At 46.6% G+C, this 26,146-nt stretch overlaps 1 protein-coding gene across 1 annotated transcript in view; it reads right to left on the minus strand.

Moving 5' to 3' along the window:
• Nucleotides 1-26,146, minus strand: part of LOC147725107 (uncharacterized) — a 352,179-nt gene that overhangs the window by 201,348 nt on the left and 124,685 nt on the right. The window contains exon 5 of the mRNA XM_086918171.1: nucleotides 25,291-25,397. Coding sequence (XP_086774297.1) covers nucleotides 25,291-25,397 — 107 coding nt within the window. The remainder of the gene's footprint in view (nucleotides 1-25,290; nucleotides 25,398-26,146) is intronic.

Raw genomic sequence — 26,146 nt, forward strand, 5'->3', positions numbered from 1 at the left:
CTGGAGACTCACAAGACACACAAACTGCAATTCAGAAAAACTGATATATCTTATCACTTGCCCCTGCAAGAAGCAGTATGTAGGTCACACATCGCGGATGATCAAGTCTCGCATCAGCGAACACAAAAGCAATATTCGATGCAGGAAGCAATCTACAGGTCTTGCTAATCATTTCCTAGAAGCAAATCATAAAGTTGATGATCTGTTCTGGACGGTGTTGGAAAAGCCATACATCCCGACACATATCACTGATGTATCTCATTTCCTGTTTGTTAAGGAGCAACGTTGGATTTACAGATTGAAATCTGATGTCAATGGAATGAACGACAGCATTCCATGGCTATCTATCTAGTCCAACATTTGCCATGGTGTACTCCTTCTTGTCACTACAGTGTCGTTTATTGACATACCGCAGGGCTTACTTCTGGAGCCTTGCATATCACTTATTACTTTTCAGGTTCTCAAGTTGCACACAGGTCGCTCACCTTTGCAATCACCTAAATAAGAGCTACCTTGAACCTACAACTTACATCGATCATAACTCAAACCTTCCATCACTTATCATTACTCTATGCTAGTGTTGAGGTGCCCAAGGAAGCTGGGTCTCTTAACCCGGTCTATTTCCCTACTCTACACCTAGTGACAATTGACCAGAGTTATGTAGTGCACACTCGAGCTACCTTCTAAGACATGAGTGGGTCATTATGAAAGCATATTGCCATTCAGTGCCATCATTCCAAATGGTTGTTGCCCATTTCTCACAATTATCGCGCTACAGGGCTTGTTGGCCTAACAATCGACTTGGTTTACGATGCTTCCGCATAAACGCGGTAAACAATGCTTTTTCCGAGCCACGTGCACATGCGCGATGGTCCTCGGTAGCGTCTCGCTATTCGGCGAGTTAGACGTAAACACGGCGAAGGAGGCATGCGCAGAGCGCTCCAACAAGCGTGCACTCCTTCGCGCATGCGCGCACGATGTCTCCGCTGATATGCGCATGCGCTGGACATAGTGGCTCGGCACTGCGCATGCTCTAGCGAATTGATGAGCGGACAAGCTGAATTCAATCAGGCATGTAATGGCGCTATAAATAGACGCCCGTCCTGTCCGTCGGTGCCTCCCTTTCGGCTCGTGATTCCGCCGCAAGGTACCGACGGACAGGTAAGACCGGATTAGTCCCTTTTACTCTTGACTTAATAGGGGAATTAGTTGTAGTTGGGCCCCTCCATGTGAGAAACAGACTAGTACTGGTGGGGATATTACCTGACACTTTGCTAATTAGGTTGAAAACAGCAATTCCACTCTGCTGTTTCAATAGACATGAGTAGGTGCAGTGACATTACTGGAGTGCACCTTTTTGTCTATTATGAAGGGGGTTAGTTGCCCTAGTTATTTGTTGTAGACACCTGATACTCCAGTGGGGGACAATTTGTGGACAGATCAGAAATTATGTGGGTTTTTTAACAGTATACTGAGGTCATATCCTTAAGACATGCAACTATCATAGAGATTGTCTTTACATGCTTAGAGCGGTGCCTTATTCTTCCGAGCAGTTGCCGGGTGAGGTGAGGTCCACTTCCCACACACCGTTGGGTAAGTGCTTATACTTTTGTATATTAATTATTCTTTTGGTGACACAACGCACTATGTGTAAGACCATCACACAACAGCGATGGTCCAGTCTGAGGTTATTTTGTTCTTTCACTGGTTTTGCATAATTTGTACATAATACTTAACGTAAATGTAAAGTTGAGGATGATACATATGTAATGTCTACAATGTTTTCTTCCTTTTTTCACGTTTTTCTATAGGAAAGTCCTATTGCATCAATAGAGCAATACCAAGAAGATGCGGTAGGATGGTCTTGATTGATCACTCTTATCTTTATCTTTCATTATTTCATCACGTATGATAGTGTCCTTGCAGTAGCAGCTATGAGCTTGGCCCTGACGAATGCCAGTGACTTTTCACAGTAAGGCAGAAACATGTTGGCCCCTTTCTAGATCGCTTTGGATCTCTACCAAGCAAGTCCAACAGTGATTTTTTCACACTGTTCTTCACACTATTTTTTAATCTGACGTCCAGGCAAACACTAATAAAGGTCATTGTTTGCTTTGATAGCCATTTTAATACACTTCACTTCACTTTATATTTTTGCACTGCACACATCAGCCCCACCCTATGTACTAACAACTGTGGTGACCTTACCTTAGTTCTGTTATGCGTCGCTAAAATACAACTGGGCGACCGCACACAGACTGAGGTTCGGAAGTCCTACATGATGAGGCTCCGCCACATGGTGGGCTGATAGGACTTCATCAACAACAGTTGATAGTCTTTGTTTAATTCACTCTGTTATGCAATTACACCAGTGTTAACTGATATATCTCAGCACTACTTGACCTACAGGCTTTGTTGTTATTTGAGTAGTTACACAGGGGGTATTAGCCTGTTGGGTCGTTAAACACCCCCCTCGGACCCTCTCTTACGAATTGTTATTATTGCACTTTAAATGGTAACACAAGTAACAAAGCATTTTAAAACAATGTTTTTTATAATAGATGGGGGATATATAAAAAGTCAGGCATTTGCCAGCCATACAAAGCCATACTGAATGCAGGACACGTTGATGATGTGCAGCTTTAAAACTGTTTAGGTGCAAGATCAGATATCTATTTTTGTTGGTGTATATTTTTATTGAGAAGTACATTCAGTATATAAACAATTCATCAAAAAAAGAACATTAAACAATAAATAAAATTATGGCCACAGAATAAATTACTATGAAATGTTAACTTCTGAGATTTCTAAACACAAAAAATCATAATAAAGATATCAAAAGATAAAATATCTAAGGGGGTCATAAAACCTGGAAAGGAAGAAATAGGAAAGGTGGACAAGGGAGGAGATGATGTAGATGGTATACAATATATAGCAAACCATAAATCATAGATAGTTAGAATATACTAGAGATAATGTCATATAAATCCACAAATATAACATTTCCAGTAGAGATATTCCTACTAACTGTGTCAAAGGCTATAGCATCAACAGTCCTAATGATAACAGCAACAGCATGAATATAAATAATAATGATAATGAATTAATGGAGAGACAGAAAAGGAAAGGACTCCCTTATTGTATTCCCTAATTGGAAGGAAAAATATTATAAATTACCAGTAATAGAAGATGTATTATCTAAAAAATGTTTCGAAATTTGGTTGAAAATTCCAACATTGTCCTGCATTCTGTGAGTGAGTTTTTCAGTTTAATGTGATCTATCTTTAGTACTATAATAAAGGAAGAACTTTCAGCCTTTGAGGCGGGTAAACTCGGGAACTACAGCGCCAATCCACACACCCGATCCACCGTTGGAATCGTCAGGGTGTGTAGATAGTTATAGGCTATATAAATTACAAAACAAACCGTTATTTTAAAGATTTACAGTAAAAAAAAGTAGTCCCTCCGAAGTAGCGCCGGCCGCGACGAGCGTGCTCACGTCAGGAGCGCGGGGAGGTGCGGCGTCCAGGAGCGTGACATGGCGCAGGGAGGAGCGGTGACGTGAGGAGCAGCAGACAGGCCAGCTGCGGTGCGAGCAGCAGACAGGCTGGAGGAGCGGCGGCTGAGGTAAGGGAGCGGCAGACATGGCGCGGGGGAGGAGCGGTGACATGAGGAGTGTGAGAAGTTGGCCCGATATGCAACGTTCGCTATTCTAGCGACCGCTATGTATCGTTCCAACGACCCTTATGGTGTTTGGTTGTAAGTCAACCTATAGACCAGCTATCCTAGTAGCATGGATACGAGCAGTCTAAGGCTAAAGACTCGAGAGGGCGCGTTAAGCCAGCTGTTTACCACACATGTACCCCTTGAACACCCAGTGAAAGGACACCACACAAGTGTTATGAAAATAAACAGTATATTTATTAAGAATCACAACAGCCCTGTACTCTTTATGAGGACAGGGTACTAAGCACAAACCAAATCTCTTTAGCAAATACTTCAAGTGCACAGTTTAAAGACAAGTGTCCTAGGACACGGAAAGGTTAAGGCAAGTCGGAAGCGAGGGACTCGGGACCCTAGAGTAAGGAGGCTATGCAGGCACCGAAATGCCGAGTTACCTAGCCACGAGGGCTGCGGCTGCACAAGTCTTACAGGCGTCGGGGTCTTCGCTGACGAGCCAGGAGCCGGAAGAAAAAGGAGTTGCTGGCCGGCGACCAGTGTTGAATAGTTCGTAGAGATTGATGAAACCTGAAAGCAGAGGGGACCAAGTTCGTACTACTAGCCAGTAGTCAGGGGGTACCAGGAAGGCACCGGTTGGCCGTCACCTCGACCAGGTGAGTGGGCGACGCTAGGCTCTGCAGTCTCTCGGACCAGGAGGCGTTGTCGGCGACCACGGTGGAGGTGCGAGCTGTCCCACGACGGATGTCGCTGTCGGCGTCTTGGGTGGACCAGGAGGGTCCGGGGTGCCTCTCAAAAGATGGAAGCAGGGGCCAGTCTGGAGCAACCAGACCGGCAGTGTTGATTCTTGGTCGTCGTCACAGAAGGGCACGAGCCAGCGGCAAGTGACCAGACAACGTGCTGAGCAGCGAGCAGAAGGGCCCCACGCAGATCGTGGAGATGCTGGGAGACTGCACTTCGGTGCTGGAGCGGCTCAGGGTCGGGGCTTCTCGGACCCCAGAGCACTCACCAGAGAGTTACCTCGATGGTCGTGCTGGTTTTTAAGAGCGTGCAGGTTCTGATGATGGCCGGTCCCTCGAGGTCTCGTCGCACCCACAGATCACAGCTGAGCTGATGACGTGGGTAGAGGTCAGAGGTGCCAGGGAAGCCGGTTCTCGTCGAGCTGGGCCGTCGGATTCCTTGAGGAAGGACTTACAGCAAACCGCAGAGTTCTTAGATGGTGCCCGCTGATGCAGGGTGACTACTCCTTAGCCACAAGGGAGAAATCTTGAGAAGAGTCTTGAAGTCCTTTCGTAGAAAGTATTCTTGATTCAAAGATGATCTAATTTGGAAGGGTCCCCGCTCCGGCCTTTATCCTAAAGAAAGGGGTGGGTACATGACTAGGTCCTGCCCTAAGGGTGGGACCAGAAAGGGGGGTAGTTACACCCCTCTCCCCTGCCGGACTTTCCCCAGGCCAGGGCTGTCGCCCCTGGAACTGGTTCTAACCGGCAGATGCGTAGTGAGCACCGGGGTGCCACTCCGCAGTCACCTTCTCGCAAAAGCCCTACCTACCCAGAATACACAAACCCTGTCTGGGACGGTGCGAACACTGCCCTCGACAGGAAACCCTTTGTCCAAGTGCTCCTCGCTGGAAGGACTCCCAGCAGCAGGAGGTCAGACTTGTGTCTGTGGTGGCAGCATCCATTTTGTGGAGCTGAGGCTTTCGTTAACTTTAACCGGGGTTCACAGTCACGTACATGTCGTGTCCCTCTAGAAGGGCGGAATGCGAACCTCGTCGCCAGAGTTGATGAGAGGGCAGCATCCCGATTCGTATGACACCTTACTCGACATGTCTTGATAACGCGACACCGAAGTTACCGATATGGTACGCGTTATCATGGAACAGCCATTGGGTCTTGATTCCGCAAGCTGCAACCGGGCTCGGCTCTGGCCAGAGCTTAGTTCACACGAGCCCATGCACTCTGCCTTCAGGATTGTCAAGGCCTGCCATAGGAGTGACTGATAGGGACTCGGGTGTCCATTGTATGGTTAGATATAGAGCTACTATATCTAAAGCAAAGGGTGATTACACGACTTCGCCCCCGCTGTCATGCAGCCAGTTGTGTCAAATTTAGGAGGCCAGCCAGGGGTGGCATAATACATGCTGCAGCCCCTGGCGGCCCTGGGTACACCTACGCCCTGAGTTACAGGGTCTGATAAGGTGGCCCAGTACCAATTGGTATATGCACCTAGGGTACATCTCGTAATTTAGAAAGAGAACAGCCAGGCTGTGGGTCTGATTGGCAGGCCCACAGCCAGAGAAAGTCGTAAACCAGTGAAACAAAAGCAAAAAATCTGGGTGATCATAGGATTGCAGACCCTACTCTCCTACATGACCCCCCCCCAAACGTCGGAACAACTAACTAACCTTGACCAGGTAAGTCTTCTTGTTCTAAGTGGAAATATCTGGAGAGCCCATCGGCATTGCCATGATCAGTACCAGGTCTATGTTCCACTGTGAAGTCCATCCCCTGTAGGGAAATGGACCACCTAAGCAGTTTGGGGTTTTCACCCTTCATCTGATTTAGCCACAAGAGGGGCTTATGGTCGGTCTGAATCTTGAAGTGAGTGCCAAACAAGTATGGCCTCAGCTTCTTCAGGGCCCAAACCACAGCAAAGGCCTCCCTCTCAATAGCTGACCAATTCTTCTCTCTAGGGGTCAGCCGTCTACTTATAAAAGCAATGGGCTGGTCTTGACCATCAAAATTCAGTTGAGAAAGAACAGCTCCCACACCCAACTCAGAAGCATCTGTTTGGACAATGAATGGTTTGGAGTAGTCCGGACTCTTGAGGATAGGCGCCGTGCACATGGCCTGCTTTAGGTCATCGAATGCTTTTTGACAGCTCGCTGTCCACTGAACCTTTTTTGGCATTTTCTTACTTGTCAGTTCATTTAACGGTGTCACGATGGACCCATAGTTCCTGACAAACTTCCTGTAGTATCCAGTCAGGCCCAAGAAAGCTCGAACCTGAGTCTGGGTGGTTGGAGGAGCCCAGTCCCTGATTGACTGTATCTTGCTCTCCAGTGGCTGAACCTGACCTCCACCGACAAGGTGGCCCAGGTATACAACCTGTGTCTGCCCTATCTGGCACTTGGTGGCCTTGATAGTGAGACCTGCTGCTTGCAGTGCCTCTAACGTCTTCCGCAGGTGGACCAGGTGATCCTCCCAGGTGGAGCTAAAGACAGCAATATCGTCAAGATATGCCGCACAGAAGTCATCCAGCCCAGTAAGGACATGATTCACCAACCGTTGGAAGGTGGCAGGTGCATTTTTCAGACCAAAGGGCATCACCACGAACTGATAATGCCCACCAGGGGTTGAAAATGCTGTCTTAGGCTTGGCGTCCTCAGCTAACCTGATTTGCCAATACCCAGCTGTCAGGTCAAACGTACTTAAGTAGTTGGCCGAAGCCAGCCTATCAATAAGCTCGTCTGCCCTTGGTATTGGGTGGGCGTCAGTCTTAGTGACTGCATTGAGACCCCTGTAGTCTACGCAGAACCTCATCTCTCTCTTACCACCCTGGGTGTGAGGTTTCGGCACTAGAACTACGGGACTAGCCCAAGGGCTATCCGAGGGTTCAATGACTCCCAGCTCCAACATTTTCTGCACTTCACTTTTGATGCAGTCTCTGACGTGATCAGGCTGCCTGTAGATTTTACTCTTTACGGGCAGGCTGTCACCAGTGTCGACCTCATGGGTGCACCAATCGGTCTGACTGGGTGTCAGAGAAAACAGATGTCGGAACGACTGAAGAACCTGTTTACAGTCGCTCTGCTGATGGTCGGAGAGGCTGCCGCAAAAGACAACACCATCTACCGAGCCATCGTCAGGATTCCGAGAGAGCAGGTCGGGGAGAGGGTCACTCTCCTCCTCCTGTCCCTCATCTATGGCCATGAGCAAACTCATGTCCTTCCTGTCGACATATGCTTTTAGCCTGTTGACATGAAGCACCCTGTGGGGGCTCCGGGGAGTTCCCAGGTCGACCAGATAGGTGACCTCTCCCTTTTTCTCCAGGATGGTGTGGGGCCCGGACCATTTGTCCTTGAGTGCTGCTGGGGCCACTGGCTCCAACACCCACACCTTCTGTCCGGGCTGATAAACAGTCAAGACAGCCTTTTGGTCATGCCAAGCTTTTTGGAGTTCTTGGCTGGCCTTAAGGTTTTCGGATGCCTTTTCCATGTATTCAGCCATCCGCGAGCGGAGGCCGAGCACATAGTCCACTATGTTGGCTGCAGGCTTTTTGAGAGGTCTCTCCCATCCTTCCTTCACCAAACACAGGGGTCCTCTTACAGGATGCCCGTACAAAAGTTCAAAAGGGCTGTAGCCAACCCCCTTCTGTGGGACTTCTCTGTAGGCGAACAAGAGGCAGGGGATCAGGACGTCCCATCTACGCCGAAGCTTTTCCGGTAGTCCATGAATCATCCCTTTTAGGGTCCTGTTGAATCTCTCAACAAGCCCATTGCATTGTGGATGATAGGGGGTAGTGAACTTGTAGTTAACACCACATTCCTTCCACATAGCAGTTAAGTAGCTCGACATAAAGTTTGCACCTCTGTCGGAGACGACCTCCTTAGGGAAGCCCACTCTGGAGAATACTCCAACTAGGGCTCTTGCCACAACAGGTGCTGTAGTGGTCCTAAGGGGAATAGCTTCAGGATACCTGGTGGCATGATCCACTACCACCAGTATAAACTTGTGCCCTGATGCTGTCGGTGGTTCCATGGGACCGACGATGTCGATCCCCACCCGTTCAAAGGGCACCCCCACCACAGGCATTGGTATAAGGGGGGCCTTTGTCGTGCCACCTGACTTACCACTGGCTTGGCAAGTGACACAGGAGCGGCAAAACTCCTTGGTATCCTCGTTCATGTGAGGCCAGTGAAAGTGCGAGACAAGCCTGTCCCACGTTTTCGTCTGGCCTAAGTGACCTGCTAAGGGAATCTCATGGGCCAAGGTAAGTAGGAAACCACGCTGAGACAAGGGGACGACCAGCCTCCTGGTCATGCCAGGCTTGGGGTCTCTTGCCTCAGTGTACAGGAGTCCATCTTCCCAGTATACCTTGTGGGTACCTGTGGCGTTCCCAGCAGCCTCAGCAGCAGCCTGCTGTCTGAGGGGTTCAAGAGAAGGGCAGTCTAATTGGTCCTTCCCCAGATCTTCCCTTGAGGGTCCCCCTGAGCCCAAGAATTCAACTTGGTCAAGTTCGAACTCTCTCGGCTCAGTTTCCCTCAATTCCTGTAGGTCAGCCTCCTCTGAGACTTGATCCTCGACCTGGGGCAAGGGGGAAGGCGCAGCCTTAACCCTACTGCTCTTTTTCTTTGGAGGTGTCTGGTCCGTTGTTCCAGGATCCAGCACCTGTTCAGTGGGGCATTTCCTGACCTGCGACCTAGTCACAGCGAACACATGTGCTGGCAAACCTAACATTTCCATGTGAGTCCGGTGCTCCACTTCTGACCATTGTGACGACTCCAAATCATTGCCCAACAAACAATCCACTGGGAGGTCTGCACTAACTACAACCTTCTTTTGGCCAGTTACCCCTCCCCAGGAGAAAGCTACAATTGCCATACTGTGATTGGTAGTGACATTGCTTGCATTGGTCACCAGGAATTCTGTACCTGGCATGATCTGTCCAGGGTCCACGAAGTTAGGCGTCACCATGGTGACGCTGGCACAAGTGTCCCTATAGGCCTGAGCCATCTTTCCATTTATGAAAGGCGTCTGTCGGTATTTGCCCAGCGTATTGGGGCTTACGTCAGGGGACACGTCCACGTCCCCTGTACTGACAAGGACAGCCTGAGTGAGTGTGCCAACTAAGTTGTCACGCCCCTCAGAACCCAGGGTTAACCCTACCAAACCCTTGGGAGGCGCACTACCACTGCTGACTGTACTAGGGGGCACAGGTGCCTTAGGGGCTGCAGTGGCAGGAGTCTGCCCTCCTCCTTTCTTGGTGCACTCACTAAACCAGTGAGACTTACTTTTACAGTACTGGCACCAACGTTTGGATTGGCCTTCTTTCTTCTTTTGGGGAGCCTGACCCCCACCCTCTTTGGGTTGTTGGGGACCTGTCGAAGACTTCTGGTCATTTTGTTCCCCCTTAGAATCTTTACCCTTCTGGTCTGCTTTCTTCTGACCACCTTGATTCTGGCCCTGGTTCTGTTTAACTCTCGTACGAACCCATTTGTCCGCCTTCTGCCCCAATTCTTGAGGAGAGGTCAGATCCGAGTCGACAAGATGCTGATGCAACAACTGGTTCTGACAATTGTTTAAAATTTGTTCTCTCATCATCAAATTATACAATCCTTTGTAATCAGTAACCTTACTGCCCAGCAACCAGCCCTCAAAAGCCTTAGTGGCACAATCGACAAAATCAGACCAGTCTTGAGACTGCGTTTTCTGGGTATCCCTGAACAGCACCCTGTACTGCTCAGTGGTTAGGCCGAACCCTTCAACGAGTGTATTCTTCAAGACTTGGTAATTGTTAGCGTCCTCCACCCTTGTGGTGAGGAGCTTGTCTCTTCCTTTACCTTCAAAGGAGAGCCACAAGATAGCTGCCCACTGACTCTGGGGAACGCCTTGCACAGTGCAGGCCCTCTCCAAAGCAGTAATCCATTTGTGGATGTCGTCCCCTTGCTTAAAGGGGGGCACTATCTTCCCAAGGTGTTTCGTATCGAAACTCTTTTCCCTATTACTAGGTACATTGCTGCCACCAGTGGGGACTGCCCCACTTAACTGTTGCTCTCTAGCGAAAGCAAGCTTTTCTTTGGCCAAGGCAAGTTCTTCCCTTTCGATCCGCAGATTAGCTGCCCTTTCCTTCGCTTCGTACACTCTCCTCTGAGGGGACGTCATCCCTCTTTGAGAAGAGTTGTGAGAGCCGTTGGTATGAAGGGATCTGCCAGAGCCTCTTGATAGAGATCTGGCTCGTCCATTCCCCATGTTAAGCTGACCTGATAGTGGCCCCAGGGGTCCCCCAGTACCGCTATCATGTTTGCTTAAGTTGGACCTGCTTAGTCTGACGACTTCTACCTGTCCCTTATCTGCCTCGTCCCCAGAGAGATCCTCATCCTCATCCTCCTCCACATCCTCGTTCTCGGTTGCGAGATGAATGAGGTCAGGATCGTCTCGGGTTCCCTCGAGGGGAGGCATGTCTCCTTCTGGATTAGAAGAGCTACGAAGTTTCTCAGCTCTCCTGGCATCATAAGTCTCCAAGAGACCAATCAGAAAGGACGTTGTGGGGTTAGACCCCTGCTGAATCTTCCGGGAGTGACACAATCGTCTTAACTCCTTGAAGCTCAGCACAGTATATCCTGAAGGGATGACCTGTGGAGGGTCAACTGACACAAGGGGAGACTCAGAGTTTCCTCCTTGGCCCGACATACTGTTTCTAGTGTGGTGTAAGTGATGCACCTACCTACACTATGTGTTTTCCTACTTTTCCCTTGCTAAGAGCTGTAGCCAAGGTGTGCTAAGCCTTGAGGAGCTACAACAGCTGGTTCAGTAGAACTCAGAGTATTCTAAGCTTTAGTTATATGTACTAACAGTACTTGTGCGATCTTTCAACAAGATATTCTTAGGATACGTGTGGTAAAACAACAGCAAGCTCAAATCCCAACCGCTGCTCACCAATGTGAGAAGTTGGCCCGATATGCAACGTTCGCTATTCTAGCGACCGCTATGTATCGTTCCAACGACCCTTATGGTGTTTGGTTGTAAGTCAACCTATAGACCAGCTATCCTAGTAGCATGGATACGAGCAGTCTAAGGCTAAAGACTCGAGAGGGCGCGTTAAGCCAGCTGTTTACCACACATGTACCCCTTGAACACCCAGTGAAAGGACACCACACAAGTGTTATGAAAATAAACAGTATATTTATTAAGAATCACAACAGCCCTGTACTCTTTATGAGGACAGGGTACTAAGCACAAACCAAATCTCTTTAGCAAATACTTCAAGTGCACAGTTTAAAGACAAGTGTCCTAGGACACGGAAAGGTTAAGGCAAGTCGGAAGCGAGGGACTCGGGACCCTAGAGTAAGGAGGCTATGCAGGCACCGAAATGCCGAGTTACCTAGCCACGAGGGCTGCGGCTGCACAAGTCTTACAGGCGTCGGGGTCTTCGCTGACGAGCCAGGAGCCGGAAGAAAAAGGAGTTGCTGGCCGGCGACCAGTGTTGAATAGTTCGTAGAGATTGATGAAACCTGAAAGCAGAGGGGACCAAGTTCGTACTACTAGCCAGTAGTCAGGGGGTACCAGGAAGGCACCGGTTGGCCGTCACCTCGACCAGGTGAGTGGGCGACGCTAGGCTCTGCAGTCTCTCGGACCAGGAGGCGTTGTCGGCGACCACGGTGGAGGTGCGAGCTGTCCCACGACGGATGTCGCTGTCGGCGTCTTGGGTGGACCAGGAGGGTCCGGGGTGCCTCTCAAAAGATGGAAGCAGGGGCCAGTCTGGAGCAACCAGACCGGCAGTGTTGATTCTTGGTCGTCGTCACAGAAGGGCACGAGCCAGCGGCAAGTGACCAGACAACGTGCTGAGCAGCGAGCAGAAGGGCCCCACGCAGATCGTGGAGATGCTGGGAGACTGCACTTCGGTGCTGGAGCGGCTCAGGGTCGGGGCTTCTCGGACCCCAGAGCACTCACCAGAGAGTTACCTCGATGGTCGTGCTGGTTTTTAAGAGCGTGCAGGTTCTGATGATGGCCGGTCCCTCGAGGTCTCGTCGCACCCACAGATCACAGCTGAGCTGATGACGTGGGTAGAGGTCAGAGGTGCCAGGGAAGCCGGTTCTCGTCGAGCTGGGCCGTCGGATTCCTTGAGGAAGGACTTACAGCAAACCGCAGAGTTCTTAGATGGTGCCCGCTGATGCAGGGTGACTACTCCTTAGCCACAAGGGAGAAATCTTGAGAAGAGTCTTGAAGTCCTTTCGTAGAAAGTATTCTTGATTCAAAGATGATCTAATTTGGAAGGGTCCCCGCTCCGGCCTTTATCCTAAAGAAAGGGGTGGGTACATGACTAGGTCCTGCCCTAAGGGTGGGACCAGAAAGGGGGGTAGTTACACCCCTCTCCCCTGCCGGACTTTCCCCAGGCCAGGGCTGTCGCCCCTGGAACTGGTTCTAACCGGCAGATGCGTAGTGAGCACCGGGGTGCCACTCCGCAGTCACCTTCTCGCAAAAGCCCTACCTACCCAGAATACACAAACCCTGTCTGGGACGGTGCGAACACTGCCCTCGACAGGAAACCCTTTGTCCAAGTGCTCCTCGCTGGAAGGACTCCCAGCAGCAGGAGGTCAGACTTGTGTCTGTGGTGGCAGCATCCATTTTGTGGAGCTGAGGCTTTCGTTAACTTTAACCGGGGTTCACAGTCACGTACATGTCGTGTCCCTCTAGAAGGGCGGAATGCTAACCTCGTCGCCAGAGTTGATGAGAGGGCAGCATCCCGATTCGTATGACACCTTACTCGACATGTCTTGATAACGCGACACCGAAGTTACCGATATGGTACGCGTTATCATGGAACAGCCATTGGGTCTTGATTCCGCAAGCTGCAACCGGGCTCGGCTCGGGCCAGAGCTTAGTTCACACGAGCCCATGCACTCTGCCTTCAGGATTGTCAAGGCCTGCCATAGGAGTGACTGATAGGGACTCGGGTGTCCATTGTATGGTTAGATATAGAGCTACTATATCTAAAGCAAAGGGTGATTACACGACTTCGCCCCCACTGTCATGCAGCCAGTTGTGTCAAATTTAGGAGGCCAGCCAGGGGTGGCATAATACATGCTGCAGCCCCTGGCGGCCCTGGGTACACCTACGCCCTGAGTTACAGGGTCTGATAAGGTGGCCCAGTACCAATTGGTATATGCACCTAGGGTACATCTCGTAATTTAGAAAGAGAACAGCCAGGCTGTGGGTCTGATTGGCAGGCCCACAGCCAGAGAAAGTCGTAAACCAGTGAAACAAAAGCAAAAAATCTGGGTGATCATAGGATTGCAGACCCTACTCTCCTACAAGGAGCAGCAGACAGGCCAGCAGCGGTGCGAGCAGTGGACAGGCGGAAGTAGCAGCGGCTCAGGTAAGGGGACCCATGTCGGGGCAGGCGGGGGTCGGGGCAGGTGGGGGACGGTCCAGGCAGGGGACGGGCTGCTGCACAATGTCGGGGCAGGTGGGGGTCGGGGAAGCCTGTTGCACCCGGACAAGGTCGGGACGGGCTGCTAGTTTTATATATGTCAATAAGCCATTCATCATGTGAAAGACATTGTGGTGTTCTTTGATGCCTTAATATACACATTTTTGCTGCAGTTAAGTGCAATAGTTATCAATTCAATCGTATGGTTTATTAGATTTGGGAGATCAGTAAGATCATGTAATAAAAGAAATTTTTCTGTTAAGGGAATGGACACAGGTATAGCTATGGAAGACCAGTATTCCTTCAAAATTGGGCTTCCGAATAAAATTTAGTATATCGCAGTCCTCCTGTAGGCACCTCGAACACTGGTGTAGTAAACCTGCTTTCTTGAGATTTTGTGGTGACCAGTACCAGTTATGAAGAATTTTAAAGAGAGTAAAGTTCATTCTCACCTCTCTGATTCCTTTACCCATATTCATTACAACATCCGCCCATTCTCCATGGAAGTAAGCTACAGTAATTAACCCTTGCAATTTTATGTAAAGTTGTGCTATAATGGGGCATAAGTGTAGTTTATGCATGAGATTATAAAATCCAGAGAATGTGCCTTTGAATTCCTCCAAATGTTTAATTATTGTAACACTGAGGAAGCCTCAACTATCCACGGATGTTATTATTATTATAACATTTGTGAGCACTACTGTTACCCGTAGGTGTCTTGGCGCTTTGTGAAATCTTGCCGATGGATCGAACCGAGGTCATGCTAATCAGTAAACAGCCAGGTTTTTAAAGCTTTTTGAAATTCCATGAGGCTCAACATACCTCTATGATATAGGGGAAGTTTATTCCAAGCTTTGGCTGCATTAACTACAAAGTTTTTTCCATCACAGGTGGCCTTTTTATACAAATGGCACATAAACCAGTTTGGCATCAGATGAGCGTAATAGTCCGCTTGGAGTTTACCAGTACAGCCGCTCTTTTAAATAGGCCGACCCTGCTCCATAAAGTGCCTTGTGAATCAGACACATTGCCTTGAACATGGTACGCTTCCTAACTTGCAGCCAGTGCAGTTTCCGTATCTCTTTCGCTATTGGAGCGTATTTTGGGATGCCCGACGCAACTTCTGCAGAATGCAGCTGCTAGACTGGTAACTTCTGCATTAAACCTTCCTGGATGTTGAAGTACAGACTATTAAAGTAATACAGCCTCAACATAGTAAGAGCTGTGATAACTGTTTTACGACATTCTGTAGGTAACAATGGCAACATCTTCTTGCAGGACCTAAGAGCGATAGACGTAGCAGAGGCCACCGAGTTAACTTGGTCTTTGAAATTGAGCTTCTGGTCCACCCACACACATAGGTTTTTAGCCTTCCTGTTGGGTGCAGGAAGAGGTCCCAGTGTGTCAGGCCAGCATTCTGGTGTCCAAAAATTAGGATCATTGCCAAAGCATACCACCTCTGTCTTACTGGAGTTTAGCTTAAGGCAGTTTTGGGCCATCCAGATCCCTACGGCAGTCATACAATCTTTAAAACGGACTGCGGTGCTCTTTGACTCAGCTGGTAGAAGAGACACCACAATTTGAGTATCATCCACATAAGTAGTCAGACTAAACCCAATTGACTGAATAAGGGGCGCCAAAGAGGACACATATATATTAAATAGTGTCAGACTCAACGAGGACCATTGCGGGACGCCACAAGACAGTGAAAAAGGTTTGGATACAAATTCCCCCAGAGCCACCAGCTGACTCTAGTTTGACAAAAATGATCTTAGGAGTCTCCAAGCCGAACCCTGTATACCAATCTCCTGCAGCCGGTCATCAACAAATCATGGTGGACCGTATTGAATGCTGCAGAGAGATCTAACAAGATCAGAGCAGCCTTGCCACCTTGATCTAGAATAGTCCGTATCCCTTCAGTAGATATCAAAAGAGCAACTTTGGTGCTGTGACCCCCTCGAAATACATACTGAGTTTGGTCCAAAGCTTTAGTAAACTACAGAATTTGGCTAAGTTGCATATTTAAATTTCTCTCGATAATTTTAGCAGGTACCTGAAGTCTGGATATTAGCCTAAAACTGTTAGGGTTTTTTGTATTGAGATTTGGTTTCTTCAGAATGGGCAGAATAGAGTTTTTTTCAAGTCTAACGGAAACTATCCCTCTGTATACATCAAATTAAAAATGGGTGTCAAGACTCGAGAGACTGGCTTTGCCACTAACATTAATATCGCCATCGGGCAAGGGTCCGGAGGGGCCCCAGATTTCACCTCCATAAGAAGATTAACAGTTTCTGTAACAGTAAGCTGGGCAAATTTGTCCTGTGGCACTTTCTTTTCTATATGTAGGTGAACCGTTTGGCCCACCGTATTCTTAGGAGTAACATTAGTGAAAGTGAAGAAAATGGCATCCACTTTCCCATAGAAAAAACTGGCCAATTTTTCTCCGAGATCGTGACAAGGCGTGGATTTGATGGCCACTGGGTTGGCCAAGCTAGTGACTTTATTAAATAGTTACCTATCTGAATTATTTGATCTGTTAATATTCATGGAAGAAAATAGAAGCTTTGCCTGGTGAATCTGCTGTTTGTATATGGCAAGACCCCTTTTATACTCCTCCTTATCAGTATCCTTGTACTCCGTTCTCCATCTTCAGATGTTTACAAATCAATGTTTGTTCCCTGAGTTCCTGTGAATACAAAGGAGCAGAGGGCAGCCGTCTGGTGGGATAGACCATTCATATGGGAGCAAGCATGTTCCCTGCTGATTCTAACCAGCAAGTGTAGGAACATGTTGCCTCTTCTAAATTTAAGGGGGGCATAACTACAGTCTTGTTGAGGATATCGCTCACATCCTCCGCCACTACTTTATTCCATGCTCTTTTCACCAGTTTTGTTTTAACTGACTTCACAGAGTGGCAAACAGGAATAGTGGGAATAAATAGAACAGCCTTGTGGTCCGACCGGAGAAGCAGAATGATATTGGTGACTAGTAACTGGGGATTATTAGAAAAAATGCCATCAATCAATCAATCAATCAATAATGAAATTTGTAGAGCGCGCTACTCACCCGCTAGGGTCCCAAGGCGCTGGGGGCGGGTGGGGGAGTTGCTACTGCTCGAACAGCCAGTTCTTGAGTTGTTTCCTGAAGAAGAGATGATCCTGGGTCAGCCGAAGGTGGGTGGGGAGGGAGTTCCATGTCTTGGCCGCCAGGTAGGAGAAGGATCTTCCTCCGGCGGTGGATCTGCGAATACGTGGGACGGTGGCGAGGGCGAGGCTGGCGGAACGGAGCTGGAGAGTGGGTGTGTAGAATGCAAGGCGGCTGTTGAGGTACTTGGGGCCCATGTCATGGAGAGCCTTGTGTGCGTGGGTGAGGAGTCTGAACGTGATCCACTTGTTGATGGGGAGCCAGTGCAGGTCTCTCAGGTGGGCAGAGATGTGGCTGTAGCGAGGGATGTCCACGATGAGTCGTGCAGACACGTTCTGTATGCGCTGGATTATTTTCTGGAGTTTGGCTGTGGTTCTGGCGTAAAGGGTGTTCCCGTAGTCCAGTCGGCTGGTGACGAGGGCCTGGGTGACGTCTTCCTGGTTTCGGTGGGGATCCACCGGAAGATCTTTCGGAGCATGCGCAGGGTGTTAAAGCAGGACGACGAGACGGCGTTGACTTGCTTGGACATCGTGAGAGAGGAGTCCAGGATGAAGTCCAGGTTGCGAGCATGGTCCGTTGGCTTGGAGGCGGTGCCCAGGGCAGGGGGCCACCAGGAGTCGTCCCAGGCAGAGGGAGAAGGTCCCAGGATGAGGTCATCCATCTTGTCTGAGTTCAGTTTCAGACGGCCGAGCCTCATCCATTCTGCGACGTCCTTCATTCCTTCCTGGAGGTTGGCTCTGGCAGTGGTGGGGTCATTGGTGAGGGAGAGGATCAACTGGGTGTCGTCAGTGTAGGAGATGATGTTAAGGGTGTGTTGTAGTGCGATGGCTGCGAGGCTGGTCAAGTAGACATTGAAGAAGTTGGGGCCATAGATGACCTCGGTGGCTGCGGAACGGAACAGGGGGAGGCGGACTCTCTGGGTTCTTCCAGCGAGGAACGAGATGATCCACTCCAGGGCCTTCCCTTGGATTCCGGTGTTGCTGAGGCGCTGTATTAGTGTGCGGTGGCATACGGTGTCGAAGGCTGCTGAGAGGTCCAGGAGGATTAGTGCAGCTGTTTCCCCATTGTCGAGCAGGGACCTGATGTCGTCTGTAGCTGCGATGAGGGCGGTCTCGGTGCTATGGTTTGTTCGGAACCCGGACTGTGAGGGGTCCAGGAATCCGCTTGTCTCGAGGAAGGCGGAGAGTTGTTTGTTGACGGTCTTCTTGATGACTTTGGTAGTAAAAGGGAGGAGCGAGATGGGGTGGAAGTTCTTGAGGTCCGTGGGGTCCGCGGTGGGTTTCTTCAGGAGGGCGCTGAGCTCGGCACCCTGGACAAACGTTAAGGGGCTCCTGAGGCTGAGCATCAGGACTAATACAAGGACATAAATGAGTTGTAATATCAACATTGAGGCTTTTTAATATGAAACCATCATAATGCACTTTAAGATGATTACCTGAACTTCCCTGGGCAGAGGGGCTGGCACTGAAAGTGGTACGATCGCGGACGGGCCAGACGGGCTTGCCTTTGGCGCGCCTGCTGCGCGCCTGCTGCACGCACGTGGCATGCTGCATTTAAATGTCATCTGGGACCAGAAAGCATAGCCCGCTGACCCCACGACCAACTCAAGATGGTGAGAGTCTCTGAATTAAAGCTTGTTTTAGTTGTAAGGATGTCCCCTCTTGGGAGCGAGGGAGTTGAAATTCTATCTGAGGCATTTGAAGGGTTTAAGCTCGACTTCTTAAGTGAGTAAGTGAGCCAACATTAGAATATCTGCTCTTTCCCATGTATCCCTAGGAAATAGTCTGTGTAACTATTAAAATATCAGCGTTATGCCATATGGGGGCATTTTTATGCAGTCCCAGGTTACTCCTAAGGATTTGTGGGCAGGTATCCATATCTTAAGCATAGATTGAATAACAGAATTGGAAGTTTGTATATCAGGTGATTTATGAGTATAAAACATTTGTAAACCTGAATTTGCCGATACAGATTGTTTTTCAATGAGAACCCATAGAGGGGGATCATCCTGTCTTGGCCAAAGATAAACCCATCAAGATAAATTGAGGGCTGCATAGTAATGATCAATGGGCGGTAAACTAAGGCCCGATATCATCTATAAGCAATCAATTTGGAGATTTTAGGTATAGGTCTCAGAGATCCCCAAATAAAGGTTTCAACTTTGTCTATATCTCGAAATATTGATATTTTAACTGTCAAAGTTAACATACCAAAAACGTTAAGTGAAACCAGGCACTATAATCATTTTCACTGCCTGTACCCTAGAAGATCAGATTAGGATGGGACCATTTTTCCTACTCCAACTTCGTTTTAGCAATAAGCGGATCTAAGTTATTTTGAATGACATATTCTAAACCTGTGTTGATATAAATACCTAGATACCTCAGGCAATCTGCTTTCTAGTGAAATCTATTGCCCAAAATAACTGCTTTCATTTTACCCCTGGGCAATGGGAGAGCTTCTCTCTTATTCCAATTGACTTTGTAGCCAGAAAGGGTCGGGAAGCGAGAAATGGTAGACCTGAGTGTGGGGAGGGAAGTAGGTAGATCAGTAAGTGTGAGCAATATGTAATCTGCATATAGAAGTATTTTTGAGATCTCTGCCAGTGTAGGAATGCCTGCTATTTATGAACACTGCCCTATTGCAACAGCAAGCAGTTCAAGTGAAAGAAGTAATAAAAGGTGCGATAAAGGGCAACCTTGCCGGTTTCCTCTTAGTACAACAAAATATTTTGAAAGGAAACCCACACAATTGTCTTGTGCGGACATTGTCTAATATAACCATTTGACCTTAGAGATGTATTCATAACCTAATCTCAACCTATGTAATGTACTGAACATATAGCTCCATTAAATATGGTAAATGGCCTTCTCGGCATCTAAGAAGAAGGTTGCTATGTCTACTCCAGCATCCTTGGAATGCCAGAGTATGTGAGCCGCAGTGCGTGGATGGGTATGAGAATTTCTGCCTGGTTTGAATCCCACTTGAGAATTATGCTTGAATTTAGAGGTAACTTGTTTGGCTCTTTGGTGAGAATGGTGGCTAATATCTTTGAATCTGTATTCAGAAGAAAAATTGGACGATAGCTACTGCAATATAATGGATCTTTCTTAGATTTGGGAAGAACCGCGATGATAGCTTTATTGGAGAGTGAGGAGCGACTACCAGTTTTCTCTGCTTCTTTATAGAGGGTGTCTATTGCTTCTGGTTTTACCCAACGGTAAATTTCCACAGGAAAACCATCTTCTACAGGTGCTTTATTGTATGGACGATTGGAGATGAGTATGAGCCGATAGTGTTCATGGAGGCGGGGGAGTGTTATTTTATCAAACAATTCCTGATGTTTAAGGTGGTCTTCATCAACCACTGAACTATATAGCTTCTCACAATAATCTGAAAATGCATTTGCTATTTCCGGAATCCTTCCTTTTAATGTAATTAGTAAAGCCATTGACGTTGTTTGACACAATGTGCATAGGACTATTTATTTTTATTTTTTATTTCTGGTATTTGTAGAGCGCGGCATTCATCCCAAGGGATATCAAGGCGCTAAAAGAGAAGAGACTGCTGAGGTTTAAGCGGAAGGGGTTAGTTTTTGGGGAAGAGGTGTGTTTTGAGTTTTTGCCGGAATGAAAGAAGGTTTACAGTGTGTCTCAGATCCATCGGTAATTCATTCCAACGTTTGGCCGCCAGGTGGGAGAAGGCTCGTCCTCCTGTCCTTGTTTTATAGATACGCTTAGGTTTTGCTAGGGCTGAGTTAGTGGATCTTAAGTTCCTGTTTGGAATATAAAATTCAATTTTCCCTTGCAGGATTGTAGGGCCTGTTTTGTGCAGGGCTTTGTGCGCATGACAAAGTAGTTTAAATGTGGCACGCTGGCGCATCGGCAGCCAATGGAGTTGTTTTAGACATGCTGATGCCGAGTCTCGTTTGCCTTTGTTGCATACCAGTTTGGCAGCCTGGTTTTGCAGAACCTGTAGGCGGGAGAACAGCTGCTCGTTCATTCCTTCGAATAGAGCATTGCCATAATCCATGCGGCTGACTAGGAGGGCCTGAGTGATCGTACGACGACAGTCGAGTGGGATCCATGTGAAGATCTTAGCGAGGAGTTTCAGGATTGCAAATCCCTTACCCCAAAGTGTGCGCACATGGTCTTTCATGGATAGTGCGTCATCCATCATAATGCCTAGGTTTCTGGCGTATTGTTTCGGGGTGGGGGCTGTTCCCAGTGACGGTGGCCACCATGAATCGTTCCACGATAGTTTGGCTAGTAGCCATGATGCTGACTGGAAATGTTAGAGTATGTTTCAATTGTGTAAGAATGGATCCAAAGGGTAAAAATGATAAATACGGTTGATAAATGATGTGCAAATGTGGTAATAGAAAATTACTGAAGCAAAAAACTATCTGGAGTAAAATAAACCTGAAACCAACATGTGCAAATATAGTCAGAAAATATTGTTAATACTAAACTACAAAGTATGCAGATTTTGATTGGTGGGTCCAAAACCTTGATGTGAGTCCCAGACTCTGCAGCAGAGAAAACAAAACCACTCATTGTAAATAGATTATGGGAAAAACACGCCATAGAGTTATAAAGTTCATCCAGGAGAAAGTCTGCATATACAAATACTTATCAACCTACAATGTAGGAGAAAAGGAAATTAATCATCTGCAGCGGAGGTAATAATTGCAGTAAACCAGCAATACAATTATATTAATACCTAGCATGTGTATATATTCATCTAGCTGGAAGAAACAAATGTAAATGGTTTATCATCAGTTACTTTATCAAAAGACGAGGATCAGGTTGACATGATGTGTTTTCTGTAAATTATCTTGTTGCCCAGAAAGAATTTGAAGTGACAGTTATAGTAAAGAAATATGTTCTCCAGATCATGAAGATTATACACAGGAAACTCACTTACAAATACTTTATTTACTTCACATTAAAGTTCATGATTTTTTTTCTGTTGGTGGTAGAGATCTGTCTCTGTTTTCTTTGTTCGTATATTTCTTCAGGTAAATTGAGGGGTTTTAATTTTGGTCATTGTTTTGTTGGGTATGTTGGTGATGACAGGGCAAGGGATTTACTTTATAGCAGACAGCCTTTTAGAGTAGTTGTATGTATACGGATTGATGTCATAGTTCAAATAAAATGAGACAATTTTGAAATAAAAACCCAGGAATACTTGGTTTGTCTACTTACACTAGGCACAGAGTCTGCAAAAATCCACAGCATAATTAAGCTAAGGTGATAGTTAGTCAGTGTTCTTGTTGTCAGAAGCATGTCTCAATAAAGTTGGAAGTCAACATGAGTTATATAGCATTTATCGCAAAAGTAGTATGAGGAGTATGCATTGTCTAGAATTAGCTTTCAATCAGGCGACATAGTTCTCGACAGGTATGGGGACCTAGAACTAAATCACAGTTAGAAGAGAATGTTGTGATCTTTTAACTTAGCTTCACTATGGTCTAATACGTGCAGGTTCAATCCTTATATAGTGTGGGCAGCAGTGCAGAGGTTTAAATGAGAACAGGGATATTTGTGGGTTATCCACATTTTGATCATAATCGCTGATGTAGTTGGAAGACAGAGGTAAGAACAGCCCTTAGTTATCAGTGGAATATTGCAATTCTCAGAAAGCCGTTATATTGATCCAACAGCAGGCTTTATATTTGGTTACAGTGGTAGCTGCACCATTATGGCTTGGAGCAAAGTTTGATACAATGGGTATCGTTTATTGATAAATCTCCAAACCGCGAGTGAGGAAACCACCAGGAGGCTTGAGTTTGCTTTTTATGTGGAGATCACATTATGTTTTCATTATCAACAAACATTGAGAGGTACTTAAGCATTACAATTTACTCTTTGGTTCCATAGATATTGATTCTTCGTAATTAGTAAGTTGCTCTTCTCTAATGAGTACAGTGCTTTTTCACGCAGTGATTTTTTAGTCTGTGGGACTACACTCTCTTGTTTTCGCCTCTCATCAGTTATCATGTCAGTTATTTTAAAATCAACACACATCTTTTTCTCATGGTCAGAGTCTTGACTCCTTTGTTGTATGAAGCTCTTGTGATCTTCACCATCTTATTTTTCTATTGCGCAAAATGAACCAAGAGCTATCTAGGCACGGTTTACATATATGTTTATTCATTTATTATTCCTGTTGAGAATTTCCAGCCGCTGAAGAAGAGAGTGCATCCCAATATGCATTGGACCAACAGATTCATTTGTCTCTAAGCCTAACAATTTCAAAATGTTTTGTTGATGTAGTGAAGAATGTCAATTTTTATTATTTTTTTTTTAAATTACTGCTGTTTATTAGAAATGTCAGGAGTGGACTTTGTATTGGTTTATAGCAAACTGAAGACATTCGATAAATACAAAAAGTATATCATAATTCATGTTTGGTTGAGATTTATTTAAAAGAGTATTACAATTGTTGATATTTCCATGTAGCAGTGCATGTGGGGTCTGGAGAAATGTAATCTACAGCAGGATTTAAAAACCTTTAAAAAAATTAATTTTCCTGCCCTTTGCCCTCTGTACCTGCAGCCTGCCTTAGCTCACATGACTGGGTGTAACTGACAATTGAGACTTTGTGAATTCACCCCGGACAGGTACACAATAGTGGATATTAGCAGAGCCTGAATGGCCTTTCCTTTAACAGGATGGGGTATGGGGACAGATCATGCACAGCCCCTTTTGCACCTGAATAGGTTGTGCCCTTCCACCACACAATAGGCTTAAGACCCTGTATTGTCAGTGTAGCCATTTAAGAACCAGGACAGACGGGGTAGGAAACGCCTGGATCTTTAAAAACCCTTCTGGAAACATCTTCTACCTTCTAGAAGCAGAACACCAGGGTATAAAATTAGGTCTCTCAGATCCACCTTACGTTCACTACTGGACCTGTGGAAGTACTCTCAGAAGAATGCCTGTTCTGTGACCTGATGTGCACTCTTCCAGACTGCTGTTGTACCTAGAACACTACTTGAATGCTCAGAGGCCAGTCCGGCAGTTGAGCCCCCGCATCTTCATCTTCACTCAGAAGTTACTCTAAGAGCTAAGTTGCTGGCCTCTAGCTTTGAGCAACCAGGATATATCATCCTACTATCTTGAACAAAACCTTAACCCAGCCTAAGTGAGTCTTGAGCCTACAAGACATCTTCCTCCACTCCTGCAACCCTTGGTTATGATGCTAAATGTGCCCAGATGGCCAAGCTCCAAAGCTGAGCCAAAAAGTGCTCTAAGAACCAGGAGTACACCAGGACCAACCTGCTTGCTCTTTTCTACCTGAGGTTAATCACGGGCCGTAATAACTTTGTGGCTTCTCCCATTATATTCTTCTCCACAGCACCAAATCCTTCTCAGCTGTCCTTCGAGAAATTGAACCTCGTAGAACTGTCAATCGGATACAGCCTTCTGCTTCATGCCGGAGGTTTTTGACTTCCATTTCGATGACTAAGTCCGAAGATATAAATCTTCATTATGGCTTTGCTCTGCGTCTCTCTGGGTACAACCCTCCATTCTTGGACACTTCTGCACCTTGCCCCACTGAATTTCCACCTTCTCAGGGACATTTTCTTCAAAAATTGTCTAAGTGCTAAGGTAAGTACTGCCCTGGCCAAACCCCTTTCAGTTACTCAGACCATGATCCGTCGCGGTCAATTTAACTTTTGACTTTGCCCCTGTCTCGGGCAACCAGATGTCAGACGTTAGCGCCTTTTCCTTTCAATCACTATTTTAGACACAAAACTTTAAAAATTCATAACCCTGTTCTACTGATTGGATGTTTGTCACTGTGGTGTCAAATAATTCATTAAAATGTTTTCTATTTTTCTAAATTGGTTTGAGATTTTTACTGTGTTCTGTTCTCACTGTATTGCTGTTTGTGTGCTGCATAAATACTTAACACGTTGCCTCTAAGTTTAGCCTGACTGCTTTTTGTGGAAAGCTATCCTGGGTTAAGCACAGTTTGAATTAGTGACTTATCGTGGGTCACCCTGCAAGGGACTGTGGCTGCAGCTCGACCAGGGCTCACACCCAATTCTACAGGATCAAACACACTTTAGTTTGATTTTGTTCATGATTAGTCCCTGTCCTAAAGAGACCCCTTTGAATTGTTAGTAATTTTTGTTGGGTACTTTTCTGGGTCACAAAAAGAGGTTCTGGAATTAAAGCAGGTCTTTGTACAGATCTGCTTGAGGGTAACATTTGTACGCCCTTGCATGGAGACAGTAGAGGCCCGTTAAAGGTATCAGTGTGGATTTCAAAACAAAATTGCATTCAGCTGAAGTCCACTTGCCTTTATATTTCTTCATCTCTTCTTCAGATTTCGGAGTTTTCCCAATTTCAGTATTTGTTTCTTTTTCTTGTTTTTCCTTCATCTCCTGAAAGTTCACCTGTGAACACCTAGAAGGACACACAAATCATTTTACTGCTACAGAACACTCTGAGGCTACAAGTACCGAACACTGCACATTCATCCTGTTACTGGAAATAAAATACTGTAATCATAATCACAGGAGCTCCTGCAGGACAGCACTTGCCGCATCTTATTGCATGCACACACACACACACACATGCACAAACACACACATGAAATCTTTCTTTCTCACTAACACTCCTGATTTGTTTGTCTCTTTCTCTCACAGGTCTTTGGGTCTCAAAGGAACATGTGAATAATCACACAAACACTTTCTCTCTATATGTGCCTTCAATCTTATATACACTCACAAACTCCTGCATCTGTTTGTCTCACTTTCTTTGGGTTTGTCTCTGTCTCTGTATCTATTTCTCTCTTCCTCTCTTTCTCCCTCTTCCTCTTAGGCATTGTGCACATGAATATTTCAGAAGTGCTGAGTATAAGCAGTGCTTAATTTGAGCCTGTGGTTTATGATGCTTAGCACCTGCATTTAATTACAAACAGCAGCACGTATGACAGCTGAGATATGGTGGCACTGTTTGTGTAATTTGAAAATGAGCAAAACAACTGTTGTTTTATTAATTCAATATACATTAAGACATTAGGAACAACTATTACCTGCCACCCAAAACATACGTATAGCTTTTGGGGACCTCGAACAGTCTGAATTAACATACTTCTAGCACTTATATCAGCTGAGATATGGTGGCACTGTTTGTGTAATTTGAAAAAGGAG

Source organism: Lissotriton vulgaris, chromosome 4_1, assembly GCF_964263255.1.
Source record: "Lissotriton vulgaris chromosome 4_1, aLisVul1.2, whole genome shotgun sequence".
NCBI classification, from domain to species: Eukaryota; Metazoa; Chordata; class Amphibia; order Caudata; family Salamandridae; genus Lissotriton; species Lissotriton vulgaris.